This window comes from Cherax quadricarinatus, chromosome 76 (genome assembly GCF_038502225.1).
Source record: "Cherax quadricarinatus isolate ZL_2023a chromosome 76, ASM3850222v1, whole genome shotgun sequence".
In the NCBI taxonomy this organism is placed as follows: Eukaryota; Metazoa; Arthropoda; class Malacostraca; order Decapoda; family Parastacidae; genus Cherax; species Cherax quadricarinatus.
The window spans coordinates 22,595,849-22,620,214 of NC_091367.1; the positions used below are offsets into that span (position 1 = coordinate 22,595,849).

Sequence of the window (24,366 nt, forward strand, 5' to 3'; positions counted from 1 at the left end):
TATTTACATGTTGTCTTATGTCATATTAGATCAATTGTGATAGATACGTAGAGAAACCATAGTTTGATATGAGCGTAATTATAAAGTATATTTCCCTGCATCACAAGACTCAGGAATTCCTGCTGACGTAAACAAATATTTCCAGATAGTTCTTGATTATTTCTCAGACTCTGTATTAGCCCCACCCTCTCTGTTATGATGCCAAATAGTCAATTACAGTGGACCCCCGGTATTCGATAAATCCAGTATTCGATGCATTATATCGCAAAAAATTTTCCTCGGTATTCGATTGAAAACCCGGTACTCGATACGATTCGTATGAGACCTGTCCACGTGTGGCCTGAACTGCCCCATGTGTGCCATTGTTTACAAGCCAGCCAGTGTGCGTGCATCTAAGGATACATTCGGTACATTCCATATTATCCATATTATCACTGTGTTTGGTGCTTGTTTCTGCAAAATAAGTCACCATGGACCCCAAGAAAGCTTCTAGTGCCAACCCTGTGGTAAAAAGGGTGAGAATTAGTATGGAAATTGAGAAAGATTTTGAAGGGTTTGGGGCTAACCCTGAGAAGCCTATGCCAGTTGTGGAATCCATTGTGCCGGAAAAGGACTTGCTACCTCAAGTCCTAATGGAAGGGGATTCCCCTTCTAAACACTAACACCTCTCCCCTCCTCCCATCCTATCAATCATCACCAGATCTTCATTAAAGGTAAGTGTCAATTATTTTATTGTTATTGTAATTATTCTATTGCATTAAACTTAATATTTCATGTAGTAAAATTTTTTTTTTCATACTTTTGGGTGTCTTGCACCGTTTAATTTGATTTCCATTATTTCTTATGAGGAAAATTGATTCGGTTTTCGATATTATCGGTATTCGATGAGCTCTCAGGAACGGATTAACCCTTCGACTGTTTACGACGTATAAATACGTCTTACGAGCCAATGTTTCTGACGTATTTATACGCACAAATTCTAGCGGCTTCAAATCAAGTGGGAAAGGCCTGGTAGGCCTACATGAGAGAGAATGGGTCTCAGCGGTCGGTGTGCACCCTGTGAAAAAAATCTGGGACCCAGCGGTGCATTGTGGGAACACCATCTTGTTAGTCCATTTTCACCATGCCTCTCGGTAAGAAGTTCCTCACTCCTCGGCGGATTGGTGGTCTTATGTTCCCAAGTGATAGCTCTAATAGCGATGAAAATGTCAGTGACAGTGAATTCCAGGGTTTTGAAGTGAGTGTTACAGGAAAAAGTGCCCAGGATAACGTAATTAGTGATGAAAACCCAGATGACCCACAACCTTCCACCTCTGGTGCTGGGCCGGCTTGTTCACGTTCACGTTCGCCTGTACCAGGACGAAAGAGGAAACTATTTGGTCGTGTACAACACCCAGATGATAGCAGTGAATGTGATAGTGATAGTGATTTCAAGGTCATTGAAAGCAGTTCTACTGACAGTGAGGGTGAATATTCCCCAGTGAAGCGGCAGTATGTACGACGTAGCATGCAGTCTGGTAGTGTTTCATATGTTGTTCCAAGGGAAAGGAGAAACTCTGGGAGCACATCCCGTGGCCCTACACCACGACCTGATAGTGAAGATGCACAACCACAACCTGCACAACCACAACCACGGTACAATATCCAGACCCCACCAGCAGACCGCATCTGGGATTGGCAGGACGGTGACGAGTTTGTTCCCAGTCCCCATAACTTTGATGAAACACAAAGTGGAATAAAGCCATCATGTCCACTTGGGAACAATGCCAGTGAACTGGACTACTTTGAGTTCTTCTTCGATGAACCCCTGATGGACATCATTGTCAGGGAAACAAACACATACTGTGATTACACCATGGCAAATACAATTCTCTCACCAAAATCATGGCTACACAAGTGGAAGGAGACAACTGTGGCAGAGATGTACCTGTTTTTTGCCACAATAATGCTTATGCCACATGTGTATAAGCACACTGTCACCACATACTGGGCAACAGAACGCCTGATTTCAACTCCAGGTTTTAGTGACATTATAGGTGTCAGTCGTTTCCTGATACTGTTACGTATGTTACACTTTTCAGACAAAACCAGGCCTGACAGAAGTGCCAGGTTATATAAGATAAGAAATGTGTTTATGTACCTGAAACAAAAGTGCTGCATGTATTTTTATCCCTTCAGGAAGCTTGTTATTGATGAGTCCTTGATTTTATTCAAAGGAAGACTCTCATTCAAGCAATATATACTAAGCAAGAGGAAGCGCTTTGGTATAAAGCTATTTGTACTGTGTGACTGCAGAAGTGGTCTTGTTTTAGATATTATTGTGTACACTGGCAGTAATACTTTGAGAGATACCATGAAGTTATTGGGTATCTCTGGTGATGTGGTTCGAACAATGATGGAACCATATCTTGGTAAGGGGCATATGTTATTTACTGATAACTGGTACACAAGCCCCTTACTCAGTGATTTCTTGCGAGTGAACTTGACAGACGTGTGTGGCACAGTGCGTCGTAATCGTAAACATATGCCAAGGTTCGACGCTGGCACTCGCAGAGGTGAGGTGCAAGCCTTTGCTGCCAATGACATCATGGCATTTCGGTGGCATGACAAACGTGATGTCACATTATTGACATCAGTTCACCGAAACGAAATGGTACACAGTGGCAGGCACAACAGAGAGACCAATGAACCCATTCTAAAGCCTGCAGCTGTCATGGACTACAACCTCAATATGCGGTTAGTGGCAAATGTGATATGCAGATTGGGTTTGCAGACTGTGTACGCAAGAGTTATAAGTGGTATAAAAAACTTTTTTTCCATCTTGTTGATATCTCTATGCTGAATGCTTATAACATATACAAGTTGAAGACCAACAAAACACCAAAATATGGTGAATTTTGCTTGTCAGCAATCAGAAAAATAATTGCAAAGTACCAAGGAGCAACACCTGCAATAGACCAGCGCCCACGAAATTACCAACACACGTCATCTCGTTTCAGGCCTGGTGATCACTACCCCATACAACTGCCTCCTACTACTGCCAAGAAAAATGCTCAGAAGAGGTGTTATGTATGTACACATACCACAAAACGCCCACAAACACGCAGAGACACTCGTTTTATGTGTGAAGAGTGTCAAGTGCCACTCTGCATATACCCATGTTTCAAAGAGTTCCACAAGCTGCAGCAGTTCTAGGAATATGTTTAGTGACTGTACATATGTATATATATTATGGAACAATAGTAATAAACATTGTTTTGCATTGTTTGTTTGTGTAAACAAAGTGTATACACAAACTAATAGTGATAAAGTTTGTTCAGTTATTGTGTTGTAAACAATGAGTGTATATTTGAAGAATGCACCTTACATTGGTCTCACAGGCCACATAAGTTACCTGGAACAGAAAAATATTGAAAAATGCAAGAAACCTTTGAATTAGAGTAAATAAAAGAATACTGGGTGGGCGGCAGTCGCCGCTGTTCCCGTACGCACGTCACTTTCTGCAAACTTTGCGGCTCTGTATCTCGGTAAGTACTGATGGCAAAAAATATTTTTTAGGCTTAAAACACTCAGAAAAATATTCCTAACATTTTCATAAGAAAATTTGTTTTTTTCGAATATTTGGCGACATAGAATGACAGTTTCAGAGAGGGGCCTGAAACAGTCAAAGGGTTAATATCGAATACTGGGGGTCCACTGTATTATACAGGTCGGCCGTCACTAATCCAGCAGTCAGTTATTCGGTTCCATCAGTAATCTGGCACTAATTTCACCTAGCATAATTTCAAATTTCATCATTATACTGACTCAGAAATTGTTCAGATGGTTGTAAATCCACAGCAGCAAGCCAGTGGCGGAGATAACAGTGATGAAAATCAGGAAGATGTAGCAGAAAGAGGCTCTATTGATGGGTTAATTGTATTCTAACCTAACCACTTCATAATCTGGCAAACTCACTAATCCGGCATACTACAGGTCCCAGTGATGCCGGATTAATGATGGCCGACCTGTATTAGAAAGAATAATACGTATGTACAAGAAATGTTAAAAAAAATCTAAAAATATACTGCATGTGAGCAGGCAAGCTACAGGCATCATTGTCACCATACATGTTATAAATGATTATAATTCCTTGTAGGAACATTGTAGAACAATGAGACTTATACCAGAGTGTTGCCAAAGTGATAAGCTACTTTTCTATATGATTAACTCCATTTCCATAATTTTCTATTTTTTTTTTCACTCGCGCACTGTGCATGTCGCTCCCCCTAAGTCCCACTGTAAATGAGATTAACATCTGAAGCCCCACTGTGAGTGAGATTAACACCTGAAGTCCCACCGTGAGTGAGATTAACACCTGAAGTCCCACTGTGAGTGAGGTTAACACCTCAAGTCCCACTGTGAGTGAGATTAACACCTGAAGTCCCACTGTGAGTGAGGTTAACACCTTAAGTCCCACTGTGAGTGAGGTTAACACCTCAAGTCCCACTGTGAGTGAGGTTAACATCTAAAGTCCCACTGTGAGTAAGATTAACACCTTAGTCCCACTGTGGGTAAAATCTACATTTTAACACGTTTAAAGCTCATAAATGAATATTTTATATTATATGAAGTTTACCAGAGTTAGGATATATTAATTCATTAGTTTCCTCGCTAAATAAAATAATTACACTAGGAATGTTAAACCTTGTTCTAGTGGGCAGAGAACCTTCAAGTTATCTCATAGCAGGATAAAATAAATTGAAAGATTGAAATCTAGATTTATTGCAAATTTACATCATTAACCTCTCTCTACTGGCACCATAAGAGTATAAGTGCTTGTCATAGGCCTTTTGAAGTTGTTGCACTTTACTAAGTTCCCTTCAAGTGGTCAACTACTTATTTATAATGACTGATAAAGTAGTAATATATGTTTGTCTGACTGGCTTATCAAAGTATTTTTTTGGCCTATGTTGAATTTAGCATCACTTGAAGTGGTCAGTTAGTCAGGTCAGTTAGTCAGGGTGTAGCTTGTTGGAATTACGTATTTACTCGGGTGCCTGTTGAAAGATGGGTTAGCAACATTCACTTAAGAGCAGGTGTAAGTGATCAGTCAGTCAAATTGAAGCCTGTTGGGATTTTTGACTGAAGTGTCTGTTGAATATTGCATCAGCAAGATTCACTGAACGAGCCTTCTTTGCCATTGCTAGATTCAAGGAGAAGTTCTTCAAGGGGTCAATGATGAATATTTTAAAATCTAGACAGTTGGGTAGGAAGCATCAGTAGCAATACCACAGTTGTTGTTTCTACCACGAGACATTTTGATGTATCCATCCTCACCCCAGCTGGTACCCCAGGAGTTCTTAACGAGCCAGTATTCTTCTCCACCCTCTGTGCCATAGCCAACTGCCAGAACTCCGTGATCCAGGATCAGCTGTGAGCACTGGGACTCGTAATACACACCTGTCATGAAATTAACACATTTTATCGTTAGAAAATCAGAGTATCTTTAAACAAAAACAATTTTTGACTATGACTTCCTTCAAGAAAGGTGATGGGGGTGAAGGACTCTTGAAACAAAGAATGGGAGTTACCCCCCTCATTCTGTGAATTAAACCTGGTTATCTCTCATTTAAAGAGGACATCTTAAGATAAGATTTGCTCGGATTTTTAACCCGGAGGGTTAGTCACCCAGGATAACCCAAGAAAGACAGTGTGTCATCGAGGACTGTTTGTCTTATTTCCATTATAGTCCTTCAATCTTGTCCCCCAGGATGCCATCCACACCAATCGACTAACACCCAGGTACGTACCTACTTACTGCTAGGTGAACAGTGACAACAGGTGTAAGGAAACATACCCAAGTGTCTACCCAGCCGGGGATTGAATCACGGACACTCAGCATGCTATGCGAGAGTGTTGCATACGTGTGTGCACTCACCTATTTGTACTTGACTATTTGTGGTTGCAGGGGTTGATTCACAGCTCCTCTTCACTGGTAGCTACTAGGTCCACTCTCTCTCTCTCTGCTCCAACAGCTTTATTGTATCTCTTCTTGAAGGTATGTATAGATCCTGCCTCCACTATATCACTCTCCAGATTGTTCCACTTCCTGACAACTCTATGACTGAAAAAGACTTCCTAACATCCTTGTGACTCATCTATTGCTGTGTCTGATCTCTGAAACATTTTGTCCCTATCCACCTTGTCACTTCCTCTCAGTATTTTATGTCATTATCAAGTCCTCCATATCCTTCCTCCCCTCCAGTGTGGTCAGGTTGATTTCTCTTAACTTCTCATTGTAGGACATACCCCATAGCTCCAGGGCCAGTCTTGTTGGCTCTGGAGCTATGGCACTCTCTCTAATTTCTGGAGCTGGAGCTTTCTCAAATTTTATGACGTGCTTGACAAGGTGTGGGTTCCATACTAATGCTGCATACTCCAATATGGGCCTGGCATACATGGTGTACAGTATCTTGAATGACGCTCTTACACCTCAGGAGATGTGCTCTGTATGATGCTCACTCCAAGAGCCTTTTTCTCGAGTGAGGTTTGCAACCTTTGACCCCTCTAGCATGTACTCCATGTGTAATCTTCTTTGATATTTCCAGTCTTCATGACTCTTTTCATTTGGTGGGGTTAAATTTCAGGAACTATTTGTTGCACCAGGTTTGCAGCCTGTCCAGATCCCTTTGTAGCCCTACCTGATCCTCATCTGCTTGAATTCTCCACACCAATTTCACATCATCTGCAAACAGGGACACCTCTGAATCTATTACTCCGTCATGTCATTCATAAATATCAGAAACAGCACCGGTCCTAGGACTGACCCTTGTGGAACCCCACTCGTCACAGGCACCAATTCTGACACCTTGTCACATACCATGACTCGCTGATGCCTTCCCATCAGGTATTCCCTGATCCATTGCAGTGCTTTTCCTGTTAATCCTGCCTTTTCCTCTGGCTGTCGCACTAATTTCTTGTGCAGAACTGTGTCAAAAGTCTTCTTTCAGTCCAAGAAAATGCAGTCTGCCCACCGCTCTCTCTCTCCTGTCTTCTGTTACCCTGTAAAATTCCAGTAGGTTTGTGACACAGGATTTGCCCTTCCTGAATCCATGTTGGTTATCATGTGTAAGCTCATTCCTTTCTTGGTTTTCCACCACTCTTCAATAATCTCTCCATGACCTTGCATACTATACATGTCAGTGACACTAGTCTGTAGATTGATGCAGCCTGTCTGGCTCATTTCTGTATTTGCTGTCTTCTACACCGATAGATGTCTTGAAGATTGTTGTTAGTGACACACACAATGCCTCTGATTTCTCTCCCAGGACCCGTGGAGAGGTGTCAGGGGCCCACCGCCTTTGAGGTGTCTAGTTTGCATAGCAGTCTCTTTACTTCTGCGGTTGTGTGTAGTGTGTCCATCACTTGTTAGTGTATCCTATCATCTTGGTTTGCTGAAAACCTTTCTGCTCCACTGAAATTTAGGTAAGTAAGATTTAGGTAAGTACCTAAATCTCGTGCTAAGCTCCTCATATACTTCTTGGTCTTTTCTTGTGATCTCCCCTCCTTCCTTTCTCATCCTGATTACTTGGTTGTTGACTTTTTTTTTTCTTCCTGATGTGGCTGTATAACAGCTTTGGGTCAGATTTGGCTTTCAATACTATGTCATTCTCGTATTGCTGCTGGACCTCTTCACTGGTTGCTACTAGGTTCACTCACTCCCGGCTCCAAGAGCCTTATCTGATCTTATCATGTGTGTGTGTGTACTCACCTAATTGTGGTTGCAGGCATCGAGTCATAGCTCCTGGCCCTGCCTCTTCACTAGTCGCTACTAGGTCTACTCTCTCCCTGCTCCATGAGCTTTATCATATCTCTTCTTAAAGCTATGTATGGATCCTGCCTCCATCACATCACTCTCCAGGCTGTTTCACTTCCTAACAACTCTTATCACTCAGGAAGTACTTCCTAACATCAATGTGACTGATCTGTACTCACCTAGTTGTACTCACCTAGTTGAGGTTGCGGGGGTCGAGTCCAAGCTCCTGGCCCTGTATATGTGTATGTGTGTGTGTGTGTGTGTGTACATACTCACCTACCTAGTTGAGGTTGCAGGGGTTGAGTCCAAGCTCCTGGCCCTGCCTCTTCACTTGTCACTACTAGGTCACTCTCCCTGAACTGTGAGCTTCATCGTACCTCTGCTTAAAGCTATGTATGGATCCTGCCTTCACTACATCGCTTCCCAAACTATTCCACGTCCTGACTATGTGGCTGAAGAAATACTTCCTAACATCCCTGTGATTCATCTGTGTCTTCAACTTCCAACTGTGTCCCCTTGTTGCTGTGTCCCATGTCTGGAACATCCTGTCTTTGTCCACCTTGTCAATTCCTCTCAGTATTTTGTATGTCATTATCATGTCCCCCCTATCTCTCCTGTCCTCCAGTGTCACCAGGTTGATTTCCCTTAACCTCTCCTCGTAGGACATACCTCTTAGCTCTGGGACTAGGCTTGTTGCAAACCTTTGCACTTTCTCTAGTTTCTTTACATGCTTGGTTAGGTGTGGGTTCCAAACTGGTGCCGCATACTCCAATATGGGCCTAACGTAGACGGTGTACAAGGTCCTGAACGATTCCTTATTAAGGTGTCAGAACGCTGTTCTGAGGTTTGCTAGGCGCCCATATGCTGCAGCAGTTATTTGGTTGATGTGCGCTTCAGGAGATGTGCCTGGTGTTATACTCACCCCAAGGTCTTTTTCCTTGAGCGAAGTTTGTAGTCTCTGGCCCCCTAGACTGTACTCAGTCTGCAGTCTTCTTTGCCCTTCCCCAATCTTCATGACTTTGCACTTGGTGGGGTTGAACTCCAGGAGCCAATTGCTGGACCAGGTCTGCAGCCTGTCCAGATCCCTTTGTAGTTCTGCCTGGTCTTCGATCGAATGAATTCTTTTCATCAACTTCACGTCATCTGCAAACAGGGACACTTTGGAGTCTATTCCTTCCGTCATGTCGTTCACAAATACCAGAAACAGCACTGGTCCTAGGACTGACCCCTGTGGGACCCTGCTGGTCACAGGTGCCCACTCTGACACCTCGCCACGTACCATGACTCGCTGCTGTCTTCCTGACAAGTATTGCCAGATCCATTGTAGTGCCTTCCCTGTTATCCCTGCTTGGTCCCCCAGTTTTTGCACTAATCTCTTGTGTGGAACTGCGTCAAACGCCTTCTTGCAGTCCAAGAAAATGCAATCCACCCATGCCTCTCTCTCTTGTCTTACTGCTGTCACCATGTCATAGAACTCCAGGTTTGTGACACAGGATTTCCCATCCCTGAAACCATGTTGGCTGCTGTTGATGAGATCATTCCTTTCTAGGTGTTCCACCACTCTTCTCCTGATAATCTTCTCCATGACTTTGTGTGTGTGTGTGTGTGTGTGTGTGTGTGTGTGTGTGTGTGTGTGTGTGTGTGTGTGTGTGTGTGTGTGTGTGTGTGTGTGTGTGTGTGTACACTCACCTAGTTGAGGTTGCAGGGGTCGAGTCCAAGCTCCTGGCCCTGCCTCTTCACTGGTTGGTACTAGGTCACTCTCCCCCTGAACTGTGAGTTTATCATACCTCTGCTTAAAGCTGTGTATAGATCCTGCCTCCACTACATCACTTCCCAAACTATTCCACTTCCTGACTACTCTGTGGCTGAAGAAATACTTCCTAACATCCCTGTGATTCATCTGTGTCTTCAGCTTCCAACTGTGTCCCCTTGTTGCTGTGTCTCATCTGGAACATCCTGTGTGTGTGTGTGTGTGTGTGTGTGTGTGTGTGTGTGTGTGTGTGTGTGTGTACTCACCTAGTTGTACTCACCTAGTTGAGGTTGCAGGGGTCGAGTCCAAGCTCCTGGCCCCGCCTCTTCACTGGTCACTACTAGGTCACTCTCCCTGAACCATGAGCTTTATTGTACCTCTGCTTAAAGGTATGTATGGATCCTGCCTCCACTACATCGCTTCCCAAACTATTCCACTTCCTGACTACTCTGTGGCTGAAGAAATACTTCCTAACATCCCTTTGATTCATCTGTGTCTTCAGCTTCCAACTGTGTCCCCGTGTTGCTGTGTCCAGTCTCTGGAACATCCTGTCTTTGTCCACCTTGCCAATTCCTCTCAGTATTTTGTATGTCGTTATCATGTCCCCCCTATCTCTCCTGTCCTCCAGTGTCGTCAGATTGATTTCCCTTAACCTCTCCTCATAGGACATACCTCTTAACTCTGGGACTAGTCTTGTTGCAAACCTTTGCACTTTCTCTAGTTTCTTTACATGCTTGGCTAGGTGTGGGTTCCAAACTGGTGTGTGTGTGTGTGTGTGTGTGTGTGTGTGTACTCAGTTGTACTCACCTAGTTGAGGTTGCAGGGGTCGAGTCCGAGCTCCTGGCCCCGCCTCTTCGCTGATCGCTACTAGGTCACTCTCCCTGAACCGTGAGCTTTATCATAACTCTGCTTAAAGCTATGTATGGATCCTGCCTCCACTACATCTGTGTGTGTGTGTGTGTATGTGTGTGTGTGTGTGTGTGTGTGTGTGTGTGTGTGTGTGTGTGTGTGTGTGTGTGTGTGTGTGTGTGTATGTGTGTGTGTGTGTGTGTGTACACACACTTACCAGAGTTGTACAGCTGGTAGGAAATGTGAGAGGCATCAATGCCAACAGAGACTGGTCCAACATTACTGACAGCTGACAGCAAGGAAGATTCACTCAGGAACTGGATCTTCACACTGCCTGTGACTGTAGCGGCCACATTGTTTGCATTGAAGCGACATCTTCCGTCCTACAAAAGAAAAATCGTTAGTGACCATATTTCTTGCATTTGAGTGTCATCTTTCATCGTACAAGCAAGAAAAGTTGTTAATAATCACGTTGTTTACATTGAAGCAACATGTTCCATCTTACAAGTAAGAACAATAGACTTGTTTTATTTCACAGATAATGCAAATTTTTATACCAATGGTGTTTCAGTTGTTCATCTCTTTAAGAATAATATCCAGTTTGAGTGAACTAGCAGTCAAGAGTTGTAATTAACATCACTTCATATTCTTAAATTCCTAAATTTTACTAGAGTTTGCTCTGACTACCGATGCTAGTGTTGTTGGTATTGGCACAGAACTGAAAAGAATTACTTTGCACTGGCCTCAAGGTAATTTTAGAGACTGTGTCAGTATCACATTGATATACTATACTGATCATTGGCCTATATTGTCCTTTTTCTTTTCCTATTGTAGAGATTTCAGGAAAGGAAGATAAATGGTCAGTAACATTCAAGTGACTACAGAGTTTACATTCAGTTTATTCCTGGTCAGAAAAATGTAGCATTGATGCCTTACTGAGATTGAGGATGTTGAGAAAGTTTAACATAAAAACCAAGCTAGTTATGTGTGATTAATTTCATGATGAAAGAGGATTACGATCTTTGAGACCAACCACTTCTGCCTGTGATAGGATACTGCTGTATCCTATCACTATGACCAATGTTTTTAGTGCTTTTCTTTAGTTATAAGAAAGCATTTTTTTGAGATTGTATTCCTTACTGTACTATATATAACAACTTTATGAAGTAAGTGTAAAAATGTGAAATTACTAATAATCCTTTCTAGTAATGAAACAGTGCTCATTGGGGTTTGACAAAGACCCATTATGACCTCTGTAATCCTGTTTTTTTGTGTTGCCACTCACAGCATGAGCTGCGAGTGCTCGGTTAACTAGCCGCTCAGGCGACATAACTAATCTATTACTAAGGAGCCGGGGCAATGAACGGAGCGCCTTGAATTCGTGTGTTTGAGGCATTTCCCAACTATGTGGTTCATATTGTCTATTCTTTCCCATCAACTGCTTTATTCATGGCCTACACTTCACAAATAACCCACAATACCATGGCTTAAACAGCTCAAAATTAATCAACAACACAGTGGCATAAACAACTTACAATTAACCAATAACACAGTGGCTTCAACAACTCATAATTAAAAGAAAACACAGTGGATGGAAAATTAATTATTTCATACATCTATTATGAAATTTCCCAAAGCGAAGCTGAACTTTTTCATACATCTGTTATGAAAGTTTTAAGAGTGATACTCACAACAGCTTCGTAAGGGTAGGAAGCCTCTGTTACGATGCCATCATTGTCTCTGATATAGTCAAAGGCAGCTACCATATCTCCTCCATCACATCCCATGTTACCATAGGCACCAGAACAGTCAACTAACTGTTGCTCTGACAGACTGATCAGGTCACCAGTCTTCAGGAAATGTTGCCCCTCCAGAGAGCCAGTCTGTAAACACAGGGTTAACCACTGTTAATACACCTTCTTAGACAATGATCATTAAAGACAGGGATAACCTCAAGGTTAAGAATACTTTTTTAATAACCTTGTATTACTGGGACAACTTCAGGGTTAAGAATACTTCATAATAACCTTGTATTACTGGGATAACCTCAGGGTTAAGAATACTTTGTAATAACCTTATACAGTGGACCCTCGAGTTTCGGCAGCCTCGACTTTCGTGAAATTCGACCTTCGGCGAGTTTTTTTTTTGGAAAAATTTGGCCTCGAGTTTCGTGAAAAAACTCGTGTTTCGGCGACCGTCTGGTACCCGTCCGCCCATCACCACACACACAAAGCCAGTCTCCCATGCCATTCACGCTCAGTGTGCCATTGTTTACCAACACGTGGCCATCACCCCGCGGGTTCATACGTAATAATCCATTGTTTTTTGTGATTACAGCTGCTAAATAAGTAACCATGAGCCCAAGGAAAGCTAGTGCAAGCACTTTGGTAAAGAAAGTGAGGAACACGATCGAATTCAAGAAGGAAATCATTGAAAAATATGAGAGTGGAGTGCGTGTTACAGAGCTTGCCAGGATGTATGGCAAGCCCTATTCAACCATGACTTCGATCATGGCGAAAGGAAAGGAAATAAAGTGTGCTGTTGTTGCAAAAGGGGTGGATATGCTGACAAAAAGGAGATCACAAATCCTCGAAGAAGTGGAGAGGTTATTGTTGGTGTGGATTACCGAAAAACATTTAGCAGGAGATTGTGTTACGCAGTCGATAATATGTGAAAAGGGAAGGCAGTTGCATGACGATCTCGTAAAGAACATGCCTGCAACAAGTGGTGATGCTTGTGATTTTAAGGCCAGGAAAGGTTGGTTTGAGAGATTTAAGAAGTGTAGTGGCATTCACAGTGTGATAAGGCATGGTGAGGCTGCCAGTTCTGACAAAAAAGCAGCTGAGCAGTTTGTACAGGAGTTTAAGGAGTGCGTAGACACTGGAGAATTCAAACCCCAGCAAGTGTTTGTGACGAAACAGGCCTCTTCTGGAAGAAAATGCCGAAGAGGACCTACATCATGCAGGAGGAAGCGGCACTCCCAGGACACAAGCCTATGAAAGACAGGCTTACTCTCATGTTTTGTAGTAATGCTAGTAGGGATTTTAAAGTGTAGCCTTTACTGGTGTATCACTCTGAAAATCCCAGAGTGTTCAAGAAATACAGTGTCGCCAAGAGTAACTTGTGTGTGATGTGGAAGGCTAACAGTAAGGCATGGGTCACAAGAGGAATTTTCTTAGACTGGTTTAATGAAGTGTTTGGCCCCAGTGTGAAGAAATACCTCCTGGAAAATAAATTGCCACTCAAGTGCCTCCTGGTAATGGACAATGCTCCTGCTCATCCTCCAGACCTGGAAGAGCAAATAGTGGAGGAGTTTAGTTTCATCACGGTGAAGTTCTTGCCTCCTAATACCACTACTCTCCCCCAGCCCGTGGACCAGCAGGTCATTTCAAACTTCAAAAAAACTCTACACCAAAGCAGTGTTTCAGAAGTGCTTTGAAGTGACCTCAGACACAGAATTGACCCTAAGAGAGTTCCTGAAAGATCACTTTAATATCTTCCATTGCATAAACCTTATAGGTAAGTCTTGGGAGGGAGTGACTTCCAGGACTTTGAACTCTGCTTGGAGAAATTTGTGGCCAGATTGTGTACAAGAGAGGGATTTTGAAGGGTTTTTGGCTGACCCTAAGGAACCTATGCCAGTTGTGGAAACTATTGTAGCATTGGGGATGTCCCTGGGGTTGGAGGTGAGTGGTGAGGATGTGGAAGAGTTGGTGGAGGACCACAGGGAAGAGCTAACCACTGAAGAGCTGCAAGAGCTTCATCAGCAACAGCAACAGATCACAGCTCAGGAAACTGCTGCAGAGGAGGAGGAAGAGAGATGGAGGGAGGTGCCTTCTTCAAAGATTAAGGACATTTGTGGAAAGTGGACTGAAGTGCAAACATTTATGGATGAACTTCTCCCTAACAAAGCTGTTGCAGGCCGTATTGGCAACATGTACAATGACAGTGTTGTGTCCCTCTTCAGGGAAATCTTAAAGAAACGCCAGAAACAGACCTCTCTGGACAGATATTTTGTGCGACAGGGGTCCAGTGACTCTCAAGCTGGTCCCAGTGGCATTAAAAGAAGAAGGGAAGTAACCCCAGATATGGACTTCACACCTGAAGTCCTAATGGAAGGAGATTCTCCTTCCAAAAAATAGTGTACACCTTCCTCCTATCCCCTCCTTCCGTCTTCCATCCACCCAGAAGTCTTCAGTAAAGGTAAGTGTAATGTTATTATTATTTATTTTAAATGCATGTAATACGTGATTTCTGATTGTTTTCATTATGTAAATCTTTATTTAATTTGAAAAAAATATTTTAATATTTTTGGGTGTCTGGTATAGATTAATTTTATTTCTATTATTTCTTATGGGGAAAATGGTTTCGAGTTTCGTGAATTTCGACCTTCAGCGGGCTCTCTGGAACGGATTAATCACGAAACTCGGGGGTCCACTGTACAGTGGAACCTCAATTTTCGAACTTAATCCATTCCAGGAGCTAGTTCTAAATTCGAAAAGTTTGAAAAGCGAAGCAATATTTCCCATAAGAAATAATGGAAATACAATTAATCCATTCCAGAAACCCAAAAATATTCACAAAAAAAAATACATTTTATAGAGATTAATTATAGTTTTACATACAACAAATACAGTGTACAATTATGTATTAATAAATTTAAATAAACATATAACATTTTTACTTGCCTTTATTGAAGATTGGTGATGGCATCCGGAATATAGGGAGGAGGAGAGAGGGAGTTGGGATTAGTGTTTGGAAGGGGAATCCCCCTCCATAAGGACTTTAGGTATTAAAGCCCTCTTTGGGGTTACTTCCCCTCTGTCTTTTAATGACACTAGGACCAGCTTGAGAGTCACTGGACCCCTGTCTCACAAAATAACTGTCCACAGTCCTCTGTTTCTGGTGCCTCTTTAAGATTTCCCTAAAATGGGACATGGTTCTGTCACTGAACTTGTTGCAAAGATGGCTTGTTTCAGCTTGCTCAGGGCGGTACTTCTCCACGAACATTTGGACATCATTCTACTTGGCGCAAATCTCCTTAATCTTTAAATCAGCATGCAATTTCCTCGCCTTTTCACTAATAATCGTCTTTGAAGCACTGTCACTTGCCATCACCACATCTATGGTGTTTCTCACTTTCTTTACCACAGGGGTACCACAATAAATTTCTTTGGGCCCATGGTAGCTTATTTCACAGTCCCACAAGCACTAAACACAATGAATTAATCGTATAAGTTTGAATGAGAGCACAGGTTAGTGTTCACTCAAGCATCAACAAAGCCAAACTGGCTCACGGCACCTGCGCGGGGACGCGGACAGAGCAGGCTGGCGGACAGGTCCGGTACCCGGTGGTTCGAAAATATGGGATGAGTTCGATAATAGGGACAAAGTTCGAAAAAAACGATCGATTTTCGAAGAGTTTGATAAGCGATACGTTCAAAATTTGAGGTTCCACTGTATTACTGGGATAACCTCAGGGTTAAGCATACTTTGTAATGATCTTGTATTACTGGGATAACCTCAGGGTTAAGAATTCAGTGGACCCCCGACATTCGATAAATCTGACATTCGATGCATTTTAACGCAAAAATTTCGCTTCGACATTCGATGGAAAACCCGACATTCGATACAATTCGTATGAGACGTGTCCACGTGTGGCCTGAACTGCCCCGTGTGTGCCAGTGTTTACAAGCCAGCCAGTGTGCGCGCATCTAAGGATACATTCGGTACATTCCATATTATCCATATTATCACTGTGTTTGGTGCTTGTTTTTGCAAAATAAGTCACCATGGGCCCCAAGAAAGCTTCTAGAAAAAAGGCCTTCAAGAAAAAAGGCACTAATGACTATTGAAATGAAGAAAGAGATAATTGCAAAGTACGAAAGTGGAGTGCGTGTGTCGGAGCTGGCCAGGTTGTATAGTAAACCCCAATCAACCATCTCTGCTAGAGTGAGCAGGAAAACGGCAATCAAGGAAGCTGTTGTTGCAAAAGGTGCAACTTTGTTTTCGAAACAGAGATCGCTAGTGTTGGAAGTTGTTGAGAGACTGTTATTGGTGTGGACAAATGAAAAACAGATAGCAGGAGATAGCATCTCTCAAGTGATCATTTGTGAAAAGGCTAGGAAGTTGCATGATGATTTGGTAAAGAAATTGCCTGCAACTAGTGGTGATGTGAGTGAATTTAAGGCCAGCTAAGGTTGGTTTGAAAGATTTAAGAATCGCAGTGGCATACAATGTGGTAAGGCACGGTGAGGCTGCCAGTTCGGACCACAAAGCGGCTGAAAAATACATGCACGAATTCAAGGAGTACATAGAGGCTGAAGGGTTGAAACCTGAACAAGTGTTTAATTGTGACGAAACAGGCCTGTTTTGGAAGAAATTGCCAAGCAGGACCTACATTACTCAGGAGGAAGAGGCATTCCCAGGACATAAGCCTGTGAAAGACAGGCTTACTCTTCTGATGTGTGCCAATGCTAGTGGTGATTGCAAAGTGAAGCTTTTATTGGTGTATCACTCAGAAACTCCCAGAGCGTTCAGGCAAAATAATATCCTCAAGGCTAATTTGTGTGCTGTGGAGGGCAAACAGTAAGGCATGGGTCACTAGGGACTTTTTCTATGACTGGTTACACCATGCATTTGCCCCCAATGTGAAAAATTACCTAACTGAAAAGAAATTAGACCTCAAGTGCCTCCTGGTATTAGACAATGCTCCTGGTCATCCTACAGACTTGGCAGAGCGACTTTCTGGGGACATGAGCTTCATTAAGGTCAAGGTTTTGCCTCCTAATACCACTCCTCTCCTGCAGCCCATGGACCAGCAGGTCATTTCCAACTTCAAGAAACTGTACACAAAATCTATGTTTCAAAAGTGCTTTGTAGTGACCACAGAAACTCAACTGACTCTAAAAGAGTTTTGGAAGGATCACTTCAATATCCTCAATTGTATAAACCTTATAGGTAAGGCTTGGGAGGAAGTGACTAAGAGGACCTTGAACTCTGCTTGGAAAAAACTGTGGCCAGAATGTGTAGACAAAAGGGATTTTGAAGGGCTTGAGGCTAACCCTGAGAATCCTATGCCAGTTGAGGAATCCATTGTCGCATTGGGGAAGTCCTTGGGGTTGGAGGTTAGTGGGGAGGATGTGGAAGAGTTGGTGGAGGAGGACATTGAAGAATTAACCACTGATGAGCTGCTAGATCATCTTCAGCAGCAAGAGGCTAGACCTGAGGAAACTGCTTCGGAGGAGGGGATAGAAAAATTGAGGAAGTTGCCTACTTCAAAGATTAAGGAAATGTGTGCAATGTGGCTTAAAGTGCAAACCTTTTTTGATGACAATCACCCTAACAGCTATTGCAAGCCATGCTGGTGACTATTACACTGACTATGTTGTGAACCACTTTAGGAAAGTCATAAAGGAATGAGAGATACAGGCCTCTATGGACAGATACGTGCGACAGAAGTCCAGTGACTCTCAAGCTGGTCCTAGCGGCATTAAAGGAAGAGAAGTAACCCCGGAAAAGGACTTGCTACCTCAAGTCCTAATGGAAGGGGATTCCCCTTCTAAACACTAACACCATCAACACTCTCCCCTCCTCCCATCCCATCAATCATCACTAGATCTTCATTAAAGGTAAGTGTCAATTATTCTATTGTTATTAATCTATTGTTATTGTTGTTATTGTAATTATTGCATTAAACTTAATATTTCATGTGGTAAATTTTTTTTTTCATACTTTTGGGTGTCTTGCATGGATTAATTTGATTTCCATTATTTCTTATGGGGAAAATTAATTCGACTTTCGATATTTTCGACATTCGATAGCTCTCAGGAACGGATTAGTATCGAATGTCGAGGGTCCACTGTACTTTGTAATAACCTTGTATTACTGGGATAACCTCAGGGTTAAGAGTACACTCTGTGATGATAAAAATAATAATAATAATAAGTGGAACAGTATTCTTCCTCTGTAAGCCATGCATGTCATAAGAAGCGACTAAAATGCCAGGAGCAAGGGGCCAGTAACCCCTTCTCCTGTATAATCTACTAAAAATGAGAAAAAGAAAAACTATAAAACTGGGATGTTTGAATGTGCGTGGATGTAGTGTGGATGATAAGAAATGATTGCTAATGTTATGAATGAAAAGAAGCTGGACATCCTAGCTCTAAGCAAAGCAAAACTGAAGGGAGTAGGTGAGTTTAAGTGGGGAGGAATAAGTGGGATAAAGTCAGAAGTATCTGAGAGAGTTAGAGCTAAGGAAGGGGTAGCAATAATGCTGAAGGATCATTGTGGTAAGAGAAGAGGGAATATAAATGTATAAATTCAAGGACAATGTAGACTAAAATATGGGTCAGATGCAAAAAAGTGGGTCATAACAAATGTGTATGCACTCGGAGAAGAGAGGAGTATCGAGGAGAGAGAGAGAGAGATTTTGGGAGATGTTAAGTGAGTATGTAGGAACTTTTGAACCGAGTGAGAGAGTAATTGTGGAAGAAAACCTAAATGGTAGGTAAGTTTGGGGTGCCAGGTGTAAATGATAATGGGAAGCCCTTGATTGAACTTTGTATGGAAAGGGGTATGGTTATAGGTAATACATATTTTAGGAAAAAGTGGATGAATACATATACAGTGGAGCCTCAAATATCGAACTGCTCCCAACTCAACTAATTATGCAACTGCTTTTATAAGTGTATTTTTGAGGGTGTGAAATGAACTAATCTAATTTACATTATTCCTGATGGGAATAAATTCGCTCAGTAACGGCACTTGAACAGCCGTCTGGAATGAAGAAAGTTCGATATTTGAGGTTCCACTGTACAAGTTATGATATAGAGCGTAATGACAGTTTGTTAGACTACGTATTGGTAGATAAAAGACAGTTGGGTAGACTTCAGGATGTACATGTTTATAGAGGGTCCACAGATATATCAAATCACTTCTTAGTTGTAGCTACAGGGAGAGTAAATGGTAGATGGAATACAAGGAAAATGGAAGTAGCAAGTAAGAGAGAAGTGAAGGCTAATAAACTAAAGGAGGAGGCAGTTATGGTAAGATATAAACAACTGTTGGAGGACAGATGGGCTAGCGAGAGTATAGGCAATGGGGCCGAAGATGTATGGGGTACGTTTAAAAGTGTAGTGTTAGAGTGTTCAGCAGAAGTTTGCGGTTACAGGAAAGTGGGTGCGGGAGGGAAGAAGAGCGATTGGTGGAATGATGTAAAGAGAGTAGTAAGAGAGAAAAATTTAGTATATGAGAGGTTTTTACGAAGTATAAGTGATGCAAGGAGGGATTAATATATGGAGAGAAAAAGAGAGATTAAGAGAGTAGTGAAGCAATGTAAAAAGAGAGCAAATGAGAGAGTTGGTGAGATGTTATCAACAAATTTTGTTGAAAATAAGAAAAAGTTTTGAGTGAGATTAATAAGTTGAGAAAGCCTTGGGAATGAATGGATTTGACAGTTAAAAATAGGAGAGTTATTAAATGGAGAATCAGAGGTACAGTGGACCCCCAACATTCGATGGCATCGACATTGGATAAATCCGACATTCGATGTGTTTTAACGCAAAATTTCGCCTCGACATTCGATGGAAAACCCGACATTCGATACGATTCGTATGAAACGTGTCCACGTGTGGCCTGAACTGCACCATGTGTGCCAGTGTTTACAAGCCAGCCAGTGTGCGCGCATCTAAGGATACATTCGGTACATTCCATATTATCCATATTATCACTGTTTTTGGTGCCTGTTTCTGCAAAATAAGTAACCATGGGCCCCAAGAAAGCTTCTAGTGTCAACCCTTCGAGAAAAAAGGTGCTATTGACTATTGAAATGAAAGAGATAATTGCAAAGTACAAAAGTGGAGTGCGTGTGTCAGAGTGCATGATGATTTGGTAAAGAAATTGCCTGAAACTAGTGGTGATGTGAGTGAATTTAAGGCCAGCAAAGGTTGGTTTGAAAGATATAAGAATTGTAGTGGCATACACAGTGTGGTAAGGCATGGTGAGGCTGCCAGTTCAAGTCCTAATGGAAGGGGATTCCCCTTCTAAACACTAACACCATCCACACACTCCCCTTCTCCCATCCCATCGATCATCACCAAATCTTCATTAAATGTAAGTCTCAATTATTCTATTGTTATTAATCTATTGTTATTGTAATTATTCTATTGCATTAAACTTAATATTTCATGTGGTAAAATTTTTTTTTCATACTTTTGGGTGTCTTGCACGGATTAATTTGATTTCCATTAATTCTTATGGGGAAATTAATTCGACTTTCGATATTTTCGACATTCGATGGCTCTCAGGAATGGATTAATATCGAATGTCGGGGGTCCACTGTATTGGGAAGATGGCGGGAATATTTTGAGGAATTATTAAATATTGATGAAGATAAGGAAGCTGTAAATTTGTGTATAGGGCAAGGAGGAATAACACCTTGTAGGAGTAAGGAAGAACCAATTGTGAGTGTAAGGAAAGTGTGAGACAGTGGGTAAAAGGGGGTAAAGCAGCTGGAATTGATGGAATAAAGATAGAAATGTTAAAAGCGGGTGAGGACATAGTTTTGGAGTGGTTAGTGCTTTTATTTAATAAATGTATGGAAGAGGGTAAGGTACCTAGGGATTGGCAGAGAGCATGCATAGTTCCTTTGTATAAAGGCAAAGGGGACAAAACAGTGTAAAAATTATAAGGGAATAGGGGATAGGGGAATAGGTCTGGTAATGTGTATGGTAGAGTTATTATTGAAAGAATTAAGAGTAAAATGGGGAGTAGGATAGCACATGAACAGGGAGGCTTTAGGAAGGGTAGGGGGTGTGTAGACCAAGTATTTACAGTGAAACATATAGGTGAACAGTGTTTAGATAAGGGTAAAGAGGTTTTTGTGTCATTTATGGATTTGGAAAAGGCACATGTTAGGGTGGATAGGGGGCAACGTGGCAGATGTTGCAAATGTACGGAATAGGAAGTAGGTTACTGAAAGCAGTGAAGAATTTTTATGAGAGTAGTGAGGCTCAAGTTAGAGTATGTAGGAGAGAGAGAGATTATTTCCCAGTAAATGTAGGTCTTAGACAAGGATGTGTGATGTTACCGTGGTTGTTCAATATATTTATAGATGGAGTTGTAAGAGAAGTGAATGCTTGGGTGTTGGAGAGGTGTGGGGTTAAACGATAAAGAATCTAACACAAAGGAGTTGTCTCAGTTGCTCTTTGCTGATGACACTGTGCTTTTGGGAGATTCTGAAGAGAAGTTGAGGAGGTTGGTGGACGAGTTTGGTAGGGTACGTAAAAAGAGGAAATTAAAAGTGAATATAGGAAAGAATAAGGTGATGAGGATAAAAAAAAATTAAGTAATGAAAGATTGGATATTAGATTGGAGGGAGAGAGTATAGAGGAGGTGAATGTATTCAGATATTTGGGACTGGACGTATCAGCAGATGGGTCTATGAAAAATGAGGTGAATCATAGAACTGGCAAGGGGGAAAAGGTGAGTGGTGCACTGAGGGGTCTGTATAGACAAAGAACTTTATCCAAGGAAGCAAAGAGAAGAATGTATGAGAGTATAGTTATACCAGCATTCTTATATGTGTGTGAAGCATGGGTGGTGAATGTTGCAACAAGGAGAAGGCTGGAGGCAGTGGAGATGTGTCTGAGGGCAATGTGTGGTGTGAATATAATGCAGAGAATCCATAGTTTGGAGATTAGGAGGAGGTGCGGGATTACCAAAACTATTATCCATGGGGTTAGGAGAGGTTGAGATGATTCAGATATTCAGAGAGGATGGGACGAAATAGAATGACTTCAAGAGTGTATAAATCTGTAGTGGAAGGAAGGCGGGGTAGGGGTCGGCCTAGGAAAGTTTGGAGGGAGGGGGTAAAGGAGGTTTTGTGTGTGATGGGCTTGGACTTCCAGCAAGTATGCGTGAGCATGTTAGGAGTGAATGGAGGCAAATGGTTTTTAATACTTGACGTGCTGTTGGAGTGTGAGCAAGGTAACATTTATGAAGGGATTCATGGAAATCAACAGGCCGGACTTGAATCCTGGAGATGGGAAGTACAGTGCCTGCTCTCTGAAGGTAGGGTGTTAATGTTGCAGTTTTATAACTAGTGTAAGTGCGCCTCTGGCAAGACACTGACAGAGTGAATAATGATGAAAGTTTTTTTTTTTCGGGCCACTCTGCATTGGTGGGGAACGGCCGATGTGTTTATAAAAAAAAATAGTAGCATTATTAATGACAATAATAATGATAAGAACAGTTTGGTATAACTCACAGCAGAGAAAGACCAGCAAGAACCACACTGGCCTTGATCTTTAACTCCAGTAACAGCTCCTTGATTCCTCCAGTCAACATCAGCTGCCTTGGGTGTGTAATCATCATGGGCACTGTGTTCCCTTGTGAAGCTTCTAAGTGGGTTCCTTTTGTATCCCTTCATGACTGCGTTGAACTCCTCGTTAGTCTGGAATAACGAAAAGTTGTTTGGAGAATCTCAATAGCATGTATGTGTGTGTTTCTCGGTGTATATGCAGAGGTTTGCATGTATCAGTGTATTTACACAAAGAGGTGTGTATGTGCACAGAGACAACTGTATCTATACAGAAAGGAGTCTTCACAGAGGTGTGGAGATACACAGAGAGGCGTGTATCTTTCAATGTATATACACAGAGAGGTATGTATGTAAAAAGTAAGGTGTGTGTATATACACAGTTGTGTATCTTTCATTGTGTATACATAGATCGGCATCTCTCAGTGGATATACACAAACAAGTGTGTATCCTCAGTATACAAAAAGGAGTGTGTATCTCAGTGAATATACACAGGTACATATCTCACTATAGATATACACCGAAAGGTGTGTATCTCTCAAGGACATACACGTAAAGGTGTGTGTGTATATGTGTATATTCTGAAAGAATTGCGCATCTCAAAAGATATACACTGAAAGATGTATATTTCTCAGTATCAATGCTTACTTAGTATCTACTAGTGTATATACACAGAGATGTGTGCTCGCATTACCTCTATACAGTGGTTTGTATCTCTCAGTGGACATACAAAAAGTATATCCCTCAGTATATAAAAAGGGATGTGTATCAGTGAATATACACAGACACGTGTATATTTTAAGATAGACACTGAGATGTGTGTTGTGTGTGTGTGCATGTGTATATTGAGAGGTGTGCATCTCAGAGGATATACATAGAAATATGTGTATCTCTCAGTGTAAATGCTCTCTTAGATGAGTATCTAATAATGTATATTCACAGAGGGGTATCTCTCATTGTATATGCTCTTACACAAGGAAGTCTGTATCTCCCAATGGGTGTGCATATTACCGTGAATATACACAGAGATGCGTGTCTCTCTCAGAGGCGTATTTCTCTTAGGTTATGTACACATAAGTTTGTATCTCTGAGGATATATACACCCAGAGATACACACCTGAGAGATACATACCTGTAAGGAATTAAGTCTTCTTCACATAACTGGGAACTAAAAACATATACTAACCATGTCAGCGAACTGATTGACAGCAAGGTCAAAAGTCACTTCCCCATTGGCAAATTTCTTGTTATGTTCCTCGATGTAGTTGAGATTGTCCTGGAAGACTTTGAGTCTGTAGACCTCTTCTTCTGCGTCCACATATTTCCTTCCAAACTTTTCCTGTCAAAAGCAACAGAAATGTGTTCATCACAGTCTTGCTCCTCATTTTTCCTGTTTTAATTTCCTTGCAGTCCAGGAATATGCAGTCTATCCACTCACCCCCCCCCCCTCTCTCTCTCTCTCTACCTGTCTTATGTCTGGAGATGAATGGTTCAGAGAACCCATAAGTTTATAAATTAGACACATGTGTAACACTTGATTATCTTTAGTGAGGAAACATTTCGCGCTACAGTGGTTTTATCAGTCCATACAAAGGAGAATGGTGAAGAACAGGAGTATGAGGTAATCAGTCCCTCAGCCTTGAGTCGAA

General features: G+C 41.9%; 2 protein-coding genes across 3 annotated transcripts in view; one reads left to right on the top strand and one right to left on the bottom strand.

The window, feature by feature from the left end:
* Nucleotides 1-3,791, top strand: part of LOC128703658 (zinc finger protein 271) — a 67,109-nt gene extending 63,318 nt beyond the window's left edge. For both annotated transcript variants that reach the window (XR_011394154.1, XR_011394155.1), the window contains one exon: nt 3,000-3,791. The gene's annotated coding sequence lies outside the window, so the exon portion shown is untranslated. The remainder of the gene's footprint in view (nt 1-2,999) is intronic.
* A 957-nt stretch (nt 3,792-4,748) lies between these two features.
* LOC128703721 (digestive cysteine proteinase 3-like) lies at nt 4,749-24,056 on the bottom strand (the record flags this gene model as incomplete). The annotated part of the gene is given in 5 exon segments (XM_070101390.1): nt 4,749-5,442; nt 10,615-10,780; nt 12,089-12,280; nt 22,666-22,851; nt 23,904-24,056. Coding segments are annotated over 5 exon segments (903 nt in total), but the record flags the coding sequence as incomplete, so codon positions are not given.
* Nucleotides 24,057-24,366: the final 310 nt, after the last annotated feature.